The 14,729-nt window shown below is 41.7% G+C and overlaps 1 protein-coding gene across 14 annotated transcripts in view; it reads left to right on the plus strand.

Annotated features, from left to right (window-relative positions):
* Nucleotides 1–14,729, plus strand: part of FOXP1 (forkhead box P1) — a 380,424-nt gene that overhangs the window by 315,548 nt on the left and 50,147 nt on the right. For all 14 annotated transcript variants that reach the window (XM_082848503.1, XM_082848504.1, XM_082848506.1 and 11 more), the window contains one exon: nt 7,281–7,385. In XM_082848503.1, coding sequence (XP_082704629.1) covers nt 7,281–7,385 — 105 coding nt within the window. The remainder of the gene's footprint in view (nt 1–7,280; nt 7,386–14,729) is intronic.

The following is a 14,729-nucleotide window of genomic DNA, read 5'->3' on the forward strand; positions in this document are numbered from 1 at the left end:
AAGCAAAAAAAAAAAAAAAAGAGAGAAAAAAAACCCCTCCAATCTTTACATTTATGTTCATTTGGCTTTTGGCAAAGGTGCCAACACAGCACAATTCATCTGGAGTAGAACAGTCTTTTCATCAAATGGTGCTGGGACAACGTGCAAAAGAATGAAGTTGGACACCTACCTCACACAAAATACAGAAATTAACTCAAAATTGATTAAATGTGAGTGCGAAAGCTCTTGCAGGAGAACATAGGAATAAGTCTTTATTAGTTTGGCTCAGTCAGTGGTTTCTTAGATGCGACACCGAAAGCGCAGGGAAGCAAAGGGGGAAAAAAAAAAGATTGGACTGAATCAAAATTTCAAACTTTTGTGCTTCATAGCATACCATCGAGAAACTGAAAAGACAGTCCACAAAATGGGAATCAGTGTCTGCAAATCATATATCTCATCATGGACTTGCGTGCAGAAAATATATGCATGAAAAAAACGTTTGCAGTCCACAATAAAAAGAACCCAGTGTTTTTTAATGGGCAAAGGATCTGAATAGACGTTTCTCTAAAGAAGACACACAAATGACCAATAAGCACATGAGAAGATGCTCTGCATCATTCATCTTAAACAAACACAGATCAAAAGTACAAAAAGGTACCAGTTTACATCCGCTGGGATGGCTAAGATGAAGACAGACACCTAGTGCTGGCAAGGATGTGGAGAAATTGGAACCCTCAGACAGTGCTGCCCCTCTCAGTCAGACTTCGAAACTTATTTTATAACAATGCGATTTCAAAAGTTATTTTGAAAAAATAGTAGTGCAGCTGCTTTGGAAATAGTCTGCTAATATGTTAACCATGGAATGACCACATGACCCAACCATTCTATTCCTAGTTATATACCCCAAATTATTGAAAACTTATACTCAAACAGGTACGTGTACCTGTATTTTCGTATCACCACTCTTCACAATAGCCAAAATGTAGAAACCTGCCAACTGTTGATCAGCAGATGAATGGATAAACAAGATGTGTTAGATACATAAAGTGGAATAGTATTCAGCCATAAAAAGGAAATGAAACACTGACACATGCTACTGTGTGGATGAACCTCCAAAACATTAAGTGAAAGAAGCCAGACACGTAAGACCACATGTTATGCGATTCCATTTGTATGAAATGTTCAGAATAGACAAACGTCTGGAAACAGAAGGTCGATTAGTGGTTGGCAGGGACTAGGGGAGTGACTGCTAACGGGTCCAGGGTTTCTTTTTGGTGTGATATAAAATGTTCTAAAATTACACTGTGGTGGTGGTTTTACAACCCCGTGAATATTGCATTATATACTTTGTATACACCATTGAGTTATGTACTTTATTCATTTATTTATGGCCGCACCCTGTGGCTTGCGGTATCTCAGTTCCCCGAGCAGGAATTGAATCCAGGCCCTCACAGTGAAAGTGCCGAGGACCACGCTAACCACTGGACGGCGCTAACCACCGAACCGCCAGGGAATTCCCTGAATTATGTACTTCAAATGAATGAGTTGTATGGGATACGAATTATACCTCATTGAAGCTTAGAAAAATGTATTCCATCAATTGGAGCCGTTAGAGAATGCCCAACAGTCTTCCGTAACTTAATAAATCAAACAAGATGCTAGTGAAATGGAATACAATTTATAATTTGGGGTTGATTGGTGGGGGGCAAGGGGAGAAGTTATAAACCCTAATGGGCACAGATGTAGCCTTTTGTTACAGATGAATCAGAAATTGAGCAAACAAACAGAGGGCAAACTTGGAAAAGGGAAAAAACAAATAGGACGAGACTTAGAAGGCAGACGTGAGAACGTAGGTCAGGGCACAGGAAAAGCTGGAGGCGTGCCTTTAGGAGAAAAGAAAATTGGCATTGAGGTACAGCGAGGCGTCTGTGCTTTTCTTTTTTTCTTCAGATTCTTTTCCATTGTAGTTTATTACAAGATACTGAATATAGTTCCCTGTGCTGTACAGTAGATCCTTGTTGATTATTTATTTTATATAGAGTAGTGTGTATGGCAATCCCAGACTCCTAATTTGTCCTCTCCCCTCCCTTTCCCCTTCGGTAACCATAAGTTTGTTTTCTATATCTGTGAGTCTGTTTCTGTTTTGTAAATAAGTTCATTTGTATCATTTTTTTTTTTAGATTCCACATATAAATGATATCGTATGAAATTTGCCTTTCTCTGTCAGACGTAGTTCACTTAGTATGATAATCTCTAGGTCTATCCATGTTGCTGCAGATGACAATATTTCATTCTTTTTTGTGTACGTATACCACACAAGAAAGAAGTTTATCCTTCTCATCTGTCGATGGACACTTAGGTTTCTTCGATGTCTTGGCTCTTGGGGTGCATGTATTTTTTTGACTTAGAGTTTCCCTCAGCTATCTGCCCAGGAGTGGGGTTGCTGGACCATATGTAACTCTATTTTTAGTTTTTTAAGGAAACTCCATACTGTTTTCCGTAGTGGCTACACCAGTCTACATTCCCAACGGTGTAGGAGGGTTCCCTTTTCTCTGAGGTGTCTGTGCTTTTCCTCTCCTTCAAAGATGATTCTCTTGGTTACTACCGCAGGGGAAATCAGCTTACAGGACCAAGAGCATAGGGCCGCTAAAGTCTACAGGCTGCAGTAAGAAGCTGTTCTTAGTTATAGCAGTGATTCTAGTTCAAGTTTTGGCTGAGTAACGCACTTGGGAAGGGAGTAGTGAACAGTCACCGCTGAAAAACCATAACCATTATGTAAAATCTTCTCAAAGGCCAAAGTCAGTGTTGAAATTAAGGCTCTGGCTGGTATACTTTGATATAGGAAGAATAAATACCAAAACAAGTCTTAAATAAATGTCAGTGACACCATTACATCATACTGAATAATACAGAGTGTATTTAGTATTAGGTAATGTCAGGAATTATTACCTGTTTTTGTGTAGTTATACTTTTCGTGGCAAGTTGGTTCTTCCTAACCTGAAATGCTGTCACTGTTTCGTGTTAATAAATATATCGATTTTTTACATACCAAGGGTCACCAGGAGAAATTTAAATCATGGGGCTTTTCTTGAGTGTGTACTATCTGCGTTTTAAATATTTGGACTAAAGGTAAATAATAGAAGGTGCGAATGCTCTCTTCTCAAGTGGATTGGCATCATTCTGGCCTGTACCTTCAAGACATTTTTTAAAAGGCAAACATTAATTTAGTGTATATCCACACAGACATTAAATAGAATAATATTATTATCTGTATGAGTCTGTCTCGCATTTATTGAGCCCATGTTCTGTGTTAGGTACCGAGTGGGTAGAGATGAACTAGTTGTGATTCCCTGTCCCTAAAACTTTTCAACCTGGGAGTTCATAGTAAAAAGTAGTTTATTAAACAATTGACCCTAAAGTTTTGAAGTTTAATTTTGGGGCAAGCATGTTGAAATCCCTTTAAAATCAAATACATCCATTTATTCATCCATTTATTCAGCATTTATTCAGCACTGATCTTGGCGGCTTTCCAGAAGTTATACTCCTCACACGGGTGAGCTACCCGTAACCAGTATATGTAAATGATTGGGCTCACGGGCTTTATCTGACCGTCAGATGTTGAGATGGTCATTTTTCCATCAAGTTTCATCCTGGAAATGAAATTCTAAATTCATTCAAGTTTAACAATTCCTGTACTCATTTTTTTTTTTTTTTTAATTTCCCATCTTGTCCCTTTTGGCAAGTCCTGAAAGGCAGTAAGGGTATAAAGGCTTGTTCCACTTCTCTGATGAAACAGAAAAGTTCCCATTCAGGGGTACAGCTGGTGGGGTCTAACGATGCTTCGTCCGGAATGACTGAAAGGCCAGAAGTGAGACTCAGCCACACAGGCAGCAAGGATACAGCATTTGCTACACCAGCATCAGGGTGCGTGGCAGGCTGGAAGTCGAGTCCTGCGTAGCACTTGATTTTTTCATGTGTGTGTATGTCCCTGTATGGGTTTGTGTGTGTGTGTGTGTATACGTATATTTAACAATTGCACAGCAAAAAACACCTACAACGCACAAAATTAAAACTTCGAAAGATACAAAAAAAATGATACAGTGAAAATCCCGCTTCTCTGCTCCCCGCCCCACCGCAATGCCCGGTCCCCCGCCCCAGAGGCGACAAGTGTTAAGAGTATCTTATGTATCTTTGCAGAGATACTCCACCAGGGCATCACTGCCAGTCTGTTCTTCTTCCTTTCAAAGCCAAGCACTTTATCTCAGACAGTTGTATATTTTAAAGTGTCCAAATATGAAAAGCAAGTGACAGCAGTATGTATCCCGTGTTTCCATGTTTGTAAACAAGAGCCCGCGAGAAGGAGAGTGCAGTGTGGTGAGGTGCCGGGGTGCCCGCACCGTTGGCCAGGGTAGGGTTGCGTTAGGTGTGGCACGAGGGTGGGGCAGAGTTGAGCCAACACAGCATGAGGTGAACTTTTAAAAATAAGAACATATAATGCTTTCATGATAAAAAAATACAGTTCTAACGCAGAGGCACATTTTCAAGAGGTCCACTGAGTGTGTAAATATGTACGTGTGCCAGGAGCTGGCATTCCTCTAGCCTTCAGGGTGTGACTGGCGATGCTTCTGAGGCTTTAGTGAGTTGTCATTGGTCCTTTTCTTTGAAATAAGGATATTAAGTTGAACCACAAATAAATTCTTAGAGGAGAGTAGTTTTTATTCAGTCCAAGGAGCCTTTACAAATAAGTCAGCCTAGGAACGGGGGGGCGGGGGTTAGGGTGGAGGTGGCACACGTGCTGAATTACGTAGTTTTATTTCTAGTTGTAATTCCTCTAGTGAAGGCGTGGTACCTTCTTTCATACTGTTACTTTCAGAACCCTGTTGGCTTAACCCACAAGGCACAGTAGAATAACCATTGGCAGTTCTTAACTGATGATGCTAATTTTATATCCTCACTAGTGGAGGCTCCTCTTTTCCAACCTAAAGAAGCACACAAAACAGGTATAATGGCTGAGAGTGTACTGGGCATGTAGCATTTCTCAAGAGCAACTTAATGGAGTGTTAATGGTCAATCTTAAAACGTAGTACTCATTTAACTGAGTGATTCCATTTCTCTGAATATATCTTCTAGTAAAAATCAGTTATATACTGGGATGTTCTGCCTGGTAAAATTTAATTTCTAACATTTTTCCTAAATATTAGAAACATGAAGGGAATCTCAGTGTCCAAAATAGAGGAATGGTTATATCAATTTTGGCAGATAGCTCGAGCTAAGAGGCTATATGACAGACTGTTGCACATCAGTAACTGAAGCTTTTGAAGATTAGTGGATAACATGAGAGAGTATTTTCAAAATTATCTAAAATTTAAAAGGATGCAAATCTTCATGCCTAATTTGTCAAAAATTGTGTGTGTGTGTGTGTGTGTGTGTGTGTGTGTGTACTTGAGGGTAGTTATTTCTTTTCAAGATTTTTCAAGGATTTTATAACAAATATATACTAACGCATTTAGGATTGTGAAAATACTTTAAATAATGTTAATAAAATTGGTAAAGAGAAGAGTTATTATGGTTGGATATTTTTTCTTTTTCCTTGTAAGATATTGGTAGGAACAGTTTTCTTTTTAAATGATATCCTTCCCTCTCAGATATTCTGAGAATCTTGGTACTTTGAAGGATTCTTGGATGTTAAATGTTGCCAGTAATTTTTTTTAATTCTATTTTCATATCATACCTCTTTTATTCTTTAAAGACTCTGAAGGTGAACAAAGATAGGTAGTCATTCTTTCCTTCGGTCCAGTGGAATTTTACCCTCGTAACCGCTCAGAGAATATCATTGTATCGTTGGGCTTTAGAAACCTCACTGTAACTACCTTAGTTCACTTGTGCTATTCTTTTCTCTCATGGGGGCACCTTTCAGTGCTTTCCTAAGTTAGTTTAATGCATTTTTTGTTTGTTGTTGTTTCCCAGCTCTGTTTTCTATTGTCAGGGAAACTAGCTTATTATTTTCAAATTTTATTAGATTTCCAAGCAAATCATTGAAAAGCCACAGGGAGACCTATGGATCTTTGATAAAGTGTTGTTCAGCGTATACGTGTGTTTGGTATTCATGACCCTCAGTTTAAATGTTCATAATACATTCACTGTGGATTAATTATAAGTCAGGGACAAGTGGCGTTTGTGTATGTCTGCTCTACGAATGTGAATCGATAAAATATATGACTACACATCCTGGGGGTTATATAAACTACAGGCCTCTCGTGTGTGTGTGTGTGTGTGTGTGTGTGTGTGTGTGTGTGTGTGTGTGTGTGTGAGAAATCATAATTCAGTGTGCTTGAAGTTCAAAGTCAGGCAGCGGCAGTGGAGTAAGTTGCAAAATAGCCCTTTCCTTGGAGACAGTGTGCTTTAGTACGAAACGGAACTCTTAATGTCAGTTTTATGTTTCTATTTGACAGAGTCTAAGGTTATGGAAACGACTGTAAAAATAATTTGTCTGAAAGAAGTCTGGATGCAGAAATCTAATAGAGAAAATATTTGAGAATATGGTTCATCAGCAAGTACAACAGATACACTTTTCTAAGTGCCACATGGCATGGATCAAAGCGTCCCATGACCTGGATCCGTGTGGCCCAATCATTACCTATTGATTGGAACCCCACGGGAGGATTAACCCTTTCATGTTCATGCCAAGTTTCCTTTCACTCTTTGGTGTTAGTAATTTTAGGGATAGAATCTTCCTGCCACTATTAGCTTTTTTTTTTTTTTAGGTTAATCATCTACTTGGATACATTTGTCTTTCTCAATTATTTTCTTCTGAATTATTTAATTGCACTCTTCTTTGCTTGAGAAACTTAACCAGTGAAAAGATTTTACAATTTTGGGAATACTGTTGGTGGCGGAAGAGGGGGAGAAAAATATGTAACGTTCTGGGTAGAAAACAGTGAGAGAATCTCAACATCAAGTACAGACGTTATCATCTTCATTAGGTAGGTTAAATGATAAGTTCCAGCCTTTTAACGAACCCTTTGCAGTCTGAGTGGAGGGGTGTGCCTCTAACGAAAGCCTGTCGAGCACTTTTCACACGTGGTGGCACATTTGTACTATTGGGCTGTTCGCATTTTGAAATTGAACTCTTGCTGTACGTAGAGCACCGTGCAAAAGTAATTCGTAAATCCCACAGGAAGAGGAAAGCACGGGTTGGTTCACCTTTGGCCACGTGGGCTGCCTCCTCTTACCTCGCATGTCTGGCGGGGTGGTTCTGCGCAGCCAACTTATTCTCTTGTCCTCTGTGTGTTTTCTTTCAGTTTGTCCCATGAGGAGCATCCCCATAGCCATCCTCTGTATGGACATGGCGTATGCAAGTGGCCTGGCTGTGAAGCAGTGTGTGAAGATTTCCAGTCATTTCTAAAGTAAGAACGATTTGATATTGCTTTCTTCTCTCGCGTAGCCGTCACCTCCCGCTCTTCGTACTTTTCCTCACGCAGTGCCTTTGTGATGGCGAGTTTCACGCCACCATTTTGAGGGTAGTCTCTCAATCACCCTGTCCAGCAGTGTCCCGGGAATAGTTACAGAGTCTGTGGAGGGTTGCCTTGTGAAGGGGGAAGGATTTACATCCAAGGGCATTTTTGATCCTCTTAGTGAGATCCTGTGTTTACTTATTTTCTCAGAATGACAGTGATTAAGTAAAAATTCTCCCAATATTAAACGTGCAGTAATTCAGTTTTCACTTCTATTCACATCCCTACCTATTAAATCAATGACATACGCCCTAGCTCTAGCTTTATAAAATTGGTGTCAACTACTGGCCACTAATAGCTTGGTGACTGGGCCTCTTCTTTGGTTCTTCACAAATGACTTTATAAACGTAAGAAACGGATGCCCGGGAAAAGCTACCAATCGGATTCTTATCGTTCTGCATTGGTGTTGACTTCTGTTCAGATTCTTGTCCTTATAGGGAGGCGAGAGTAAGTTTAATTCCTACAGTTAAAGTATGACTAAAACTTGGGTTATCCCATTTGAATCTGTACCACTGATAAAGCATCCCTGTAAGTAAATGGTACGTTCATCCTCTCCTAACCGAAGTGAAATGCTTCTGCACGACGTGTTAACATTTCCCTCATCTACGGTGCCTTGTCCTTTAAAGATATCGAGACGAAACCACCCTGCATTATTGACATCACATAAATATATTCATAGTATCAGTGAATCATTGATGTATGGAGTGAATATAATACTACGTTATATTTAATATATTTATCTATCATGCAAGAAGCAAACATGTGCACTTGTAAAACTCCTGTATATATAGGTACGTGACGGTTTGCAAAGTGGGTGTCGGGACTGGGGGCAGTGGGGAGTCTTTGCCTCTGGCTTTTCTGTCTCATTCAAGCCCCAGGAAATAGAGGTGGGCTGATTTAACATGCAGGTCTCTGGTTTTGTGCGGTCTTTCTATCATTAGAACAATCTCTGTATCTTTCTTTACAGACCTGGGTACAAATATTTTAATAAAGCCACCCTTAGAGATAGATCTCGTGCTACCTGCAAGCACTTTTGGTGAATATCATTTTTTTGATTAATGAATGGGAGTCTGTGAAAACATTGTAGAGCTTCCCCGCTGTAATATTTTACTTCAAGAGCATTATGTGGTCCTTAAAAACGGAAGTATGTAAAAATTTTAAAAAAGATATTTTACATTGTTTCTAAATATTAATACTCAAGAGCAGTGATACTTTATCTTAAATTAAGCAACAGTCCGTTACAATTATGATGATTCTGGTTAGAGCTATTGGGCTTTGTTCTCGTATAAATCCCTCATTGTAGAATCTTTGTTTTGTTGCTTCCTGATCACTTGCCTAATTGTTTGTAGATAACGAGACAAAAAGATCTTGGCAGAAACCACGTTTAAATTCTGATTTCACCTTCGGCACCAGTGCTACCTTTGATAAATATCTCGGTGCTAATTTCACTCCTCTATAGAATGGCTAGAAAACATCTGTAAATACGATTTATTTTATAAAGTCTCCAGAACTATAAAATTGCTGTCAACATTTTTGGTGACATGTATCAGTTTTAGAGTCATGAGGGAAGAGGGCATTTTTCCAATTGATCACTCACAAATTTTTGTTAATAGGCAAAGTATTTCCACTCTAATCCTCAAATCTTAGTTCCTTTTATTATGCGAGCTGGCTTTAGGGTGTGTGTGTGTGTGTGTGTGTGTGTGTGTGTGTGTGTGTGTGTGTGTGTGTGTGTGTGTGTGTGTGTGTGTGTGTGTGTGTGTGTGTCTGTATGTGTGTCTGTGTGTGTCTGTGTGTGTGTGTGTCTGTGTGTGTGTGTGTCTGTGTGTGTGTGTGTCTGTGTGTGTGTATTGGGGGGACAAATATACCTCCACAAAGAAACAGCACACTTTTCAAACTACATCGATTTCTAAAGAAAAGAATCTGAAGATCATCAGAATTAGAAGCTAGCTTGATTCCTTTAAAAAAGCCCTTTTCTCTTCTAAGGATATTAGGAGTCAGGCTCTTATGTAGGAAACCACTTATTTATTTTTCACTTTTATTCATGTCTCTATTATTTATTGTGGTTTTGCACATGACATGGCATCTTTGCTCAGTGGAATTGGTTTTTTTTTTTTTTTTTTTTTTTTCGCGGTACGTGGGCCTCTCACTGTTGTGGCCTCTCCCGTTGCGGAGCACAGGCTCCGGACGTGCAGGCTCAGCGGCCATGGCTCATGGGCCCAGCCGCTCCGCGGCATGTGGGATCTTCCCGGACCGGGGCACGAACCCGCTTCCCCTGCATCGGCAGGCAGGCAGACTCTCAACCACTGCGCCACCAGGGAAGCCCCTAATTTTCACTTTTATTCATGTCTCTATTATTTATTGTGGTTTTGCACATGACGTGGCATTTTTGCTCAGTGGAATTGGAATGCTCACTGTGATCCCGCAACTGTTCCTTGTTTATTTCGTAGTACTTATTTATTGACATATATTTGGCCAGAAGACTTCTGTTTGCAAGCTATAGAAAGCCAACTTTAATTGGTTTAAGCCAGAAAAAGCGGAGGATGGTAATTGGCTCCTATAACGAGGAGGTCTGGTGGTACCGCTGTCTTCAAGCATGACTGGACCCTGATGCTTGAACAAGGTTATTGGAGTATCGGTTCATTGCCCCTTAGCTCTGTTTTCTTCTTTGTTGCCTTCATTCTCAGGCTCTTGCCAAGTGGAACTGAAGAAGACAGATTTACCTGCCACAGGTTTATCCATCCCAGAGTGTATCTCTTCTCCAGTAGTGCCAGGAAAACGTCCTCAGCAGACTGTCATTGGCCCACTTTGAGTCATGTGTTCTAGCTTTGAAGCAGTCACAGTGAGGCAGCCAGGCTTAAGTCACACGCCCACCTTCGGAGCAGAAGAAGAAGTTCACCCCACAGGAGCCACGTAGGGGCTGGGGATGAGAGGCCTGGTTCACAAAAGTAAAAAATGAGTCTTGCAAACCAGCCGAGGGGAAAGTAAATGCTGAATAAGAAAAAAGCCCTCTAGAACTCAGAGTTCTCTTGGTGCTTTCCTGAGTTTATCCGTTGACCTGCGGTCTGTGACAACTTCGGGATTTTGAGTTTCTCCTACAGCATGATTTCAGCTGTGGGAAATTCAGAGCTGTCTTCAGCTTTCAAGATCTTGCCTAGAGTAGTGGAAAGTAAGTTAGTCTTCTTGTGAACTCACGTCTCCCACGTGTGTGCTCCGTCTAAAGGGTAATCACGTTGGCTTTAGCGAAACCAACTTTGCTTTCCATTGAGCTGGACTGAAAGAGCTGCCATACTTCTTGTGGTTCAAACAAAAGCCACATGGCCTCTTTGAATGACATCATAGTGGAGTCATTATTACCGGGAAGTGGGAAGTGATGTTTCAAACATTTCTTCTCAAACTGCCAGATTTGGAGGCGCTGAAAGCACCTCCTTCCTGGGCCCAGGAGTGGGCCATTATCCCACTTTAGAGGTGTTCTCTTATGGTTTTAGCAAATTGATACCAGTGGGGCTTAGATTCTCAAGGCAGTCCTACTCAACAAAAATGTAGTATTGCTCTGCCTTTGATTTAGGTGTTGCTTCACCGATTTCTTGTTTTTCTCACCTAAAAATCCCTGATTCTTCTAAATCCCCTGATTTTACACTCCCCTGGCAGAGCCCCGAACTGTGCAGCAGGCACAATTCCAAGTACTTTATGTATATAGCTCGTTCAGTACAGCCACCTTATAGTGGTATTACTGTAGTGTTACTCGCGACCTACGGTTAAGGAAACTAAGGCGCAGCAAAGTTAACCAGTTTTCCCAAGGTCACACAGCTTATAAGAGGTGGAGTCAAGATCCAAACCCAGACAGGATGGCTTCATAGGACTTGCTGTTAACTGTTCTATAATACCGCCTGGTTAGAAGCAGCTCATTTTATTAACTGTGTGCTCTCTGCCTAAGGCAGTAGGTATAAAGGAAGCTTTGAAGAAAGGCAGAATGGGCAGTGAAGCTACTTGCTAGGAGTGCGTTCTTTGAGCTCAGTATCAGCACGTGTGTCTTGGGACGATAGTAATAACTACCTCTTGGGGTTGTGAGAACGAAAAAGGTACCTCGTGTCAAGTGCCTGGCCCATAGCAGGCACTCTCGAAAAATATAAGTACTTCTTTTCTCGTCTACTTAAGTGTATTTTTTTTGAATTAATTAATTTTAATTTTTTTGGCTGTGTTGGGTCTTGGTTGCTGTGCGTGGGCTTTCTCTAGTTGCAGTGAGTGGGGGCTGCTCTTCTCGTTGCGGGGCACGGGCTTCTCACTGTCGTGGCTTCTCTTGTTGCGGAGCACGGGCTCTAGGTGCGCGGGCTTCAGTACTTGTGGCACTCGGGCTCAGCAGTTGTGGCGCATGGGCTCTAGGCGCGTGGGCTTCAGTAGTTGTGGCACACGGGCTCAGTAGTTGTGGCTCGCGGGCTCTAGAGCTCAGGCTCAGTAGTTGTGGCGCATGGGCTTAGTTGCTCCGTGGCATGTGGGATCTTCCCGGGTCAGGGGTCGAATCCGTGTCCCCTGCATTGGCAGGCGGATTCTTAACCACTGCCCCACCAGGGAAGCCTGCCTTAAGTGTATTTTTAAAAGAGAAATAATGGAAACTATCCAAACATGGCTGACCTCGTAACTAGGGAAGAGGTGGTGACTATGCAGAGCTTTGATATGTCAGAAGAGACCGTTCTTTAATGTAATTTTTAACCAGAAATTTCTGGTAAGAAGTCCTACACAGTCGGATGTGATCTTAGGGCAAGGGTGGCAGACTTTTTCCATAAAGGATCAGATAGTAAATATGATGGGCTTTTGCAGGCCATCCAGTCTCTGAGACAAGCACTCAGCTCTGCCATCGTAGCAGGGAAGCAGCCTTAGGACCCTCTGTAAGGGCTGGGTGTGGCTGTGTCCCTTGGACCAGTTTGCTGACCTCTGACCTAGGATACAGTTTTTGGTGTCATTATGTTTTTAGCTGAGCCACATTCTTGCATTCCCTGGGCATCATCGCTCTCCTGGGTTACTTTAGTGTGGATTCACAGAGCCCTCATTTTTATTCATATTGAGGGAGAATATCCGTGCCTGCCTTTTATACTTACCCGGGTTTGTGTTCTTCCACCTGGTTTTCAGGGTTCAGTATGAAAGAGCAGAGTGACTTGGCTTGGTAAGTGTTTTCCAGTCTTCTGTTGCTCAGGCTAGGCAGCTGTAACTTTTAGAGAGGCCAAGATCAGTTGTTCAGGAGGAAACTCCCATGTGACAATAAAATGCCACTGTTGACAGAGAGAGAGGTGAAAAGAAGGGAGGGGGGACTCACAGGTCTCAAAATGTGGCCTCTTTTTTTTTTTTTTTTTTTCCCCTCCTGAGGGAAGAAGTATCATAACTCTTGGTCAATCAAAACCAGAGATTTGACACTCTTGTTTGTTCCCAAGGTGAGGGGATACCACAGGGCCCTTGATTTCAAAGATAAATACTGTACAAATAACCATCCTGTTGTCTTTCCCTCCCAGCCAACAGAGGGGCGCTTTATCACAACCAGCAGGTACCCTGTCTATTGTGCGCATTTATTTCCCTGTTTCTTCTCCAAACAAGTTGCAGTTTTAGCGCTGATTATTTTTTTTCTAATCTATGCGCCGTTAAGTGATCATGTGACAGTGGTGTTTGTTGGAGGGAACTGACGCCGGCAGGTACTCACGCTGACTCTAACGCAGCCCGCCAGCCCTGCATTGCTCGGAATCCTCCGATAACAGCCAAGCAAAGAGAAGCCCAGTGCCATCCAGATAGGTGAAGCTCAGGGTGTCCTCCTGTCCTCTCCCCACTTGGATCAGGTTTTATTCTTTTTTTAACCAGGTTGAAGATACGGTCCTCGCCAATAAAAATAGGGATCTATAATTCTTCCCCTTTGCTTTTTGAAAAAGGGCCCATACCATTCTTTGGCAAGGTGGCGAGTGGATCTGAAGGCTAAATCATGACCACATTTTCCTGTTTCTGACTTAGAATGTAAAATCAGACACAGACCCCGTAGTTTCACAAATACCAGTTCCTCATGTGTGTTTGGGAAAAATGTGTCCATTTCCCCTAGTTTTTCTTTTCGACAGTCACTTGCAGAACATCTAACAAAAGTATAATTTGCGCCCTTGCTTGATAGCCGTCTGAAAGAAATTGGGGTGTGTTTTTTTTTTTTTTGTCTGTTTCTGTTTTTATCTCCTGGTTATTGCTCATGGAGAGAAGCACCATGCCAGACAATCAAAACCCAAATTCCTTTGCATGTTAGTCAGATGTACATTACTTTTTAAAGCCAAAACAAATTTTATATGTGCTGTCATAGAAGACGGGGAGGATAATGTCACGAGGAAATGCCCAGCGGTGGAACTTCGACCCTTTCAAGAAGGTCGAGGGCTGGAGACAGCAGAGGACATTTATTTCATCACTAATTCACTTAAAAAAAATTTTTTTTTTCTCTCTGAATTTCACTTCTGAAAACTGTGAAGAGTTTTATGTGCAAGAAACTCCTAAGTGCTGCTCTGTAATGTTTTCACAAGTGTTTTTATCATGGTAACATCTTGTTTACTTTAGTTCCCGGCCTAAAACTACTTGGAACATGTTAAGAAAACATTTCAAGAAAGCCTCCACAAAGAGGCTTTTGTTTTCACAGCCACCGCGAGGCTGCAAGGATCACAAAGGTGTTAACTTTCAGCCCCTTAAGCACTTCCACATGAAATTCCAGCACCGATGTTTGTGGTTTTGGAAAAACAAAGTGTACGTTAAAGAAACCAGGTATATGCTAATACACGTCGAAGGAGGCCGGATATCATAAATTGTTCCAAACCCATTCGTGGCTCTGGGTTTGCACACCTGGATGTTCTGCAGTGAAATTACCTCTGGGGAGTGCAGGAGAGCGCGTGGAGGGGGAGTCAGTCTTCTAGAAGGTGGGCATATGCAAATGTGATTCTAGCCTCCCCATCTCAGTCACCGGAACTGGGGGAGGAAATTTTCCCCCATCAGAGCCCAGGTGACAAGTCGTGGAGTTTTCCAACATGAGCTTAATATGTTTCTGGATTTGACTTTCCCACTTACCGTGCCTTTTTGAGTTGTTTGACCGAGGAAGATCAGGTGGTACCAAAAAACATTTTCTTCCCCCTTGAAATGTCTCTCCTTTCACCTTTCTGACACTGTTCAGGAGTTCAAGACCTTTCCAAGTACTCAGAGGTCAGGGTGGCCTAAATACCACAGTGCCCTCTAGTG

This window comes from Leucopleurus acutus (genome assembly GCF_964270905.1).
Source record: "Leucopleurus acutus genome assembly, chromosome: 10".
Lineage (NCBI taxonomy): Eukaryota > Metazoa > Chordata > Mammalia > Artiodactyla > Delphinidae > Leucopleurus > Leucopleurus acutus.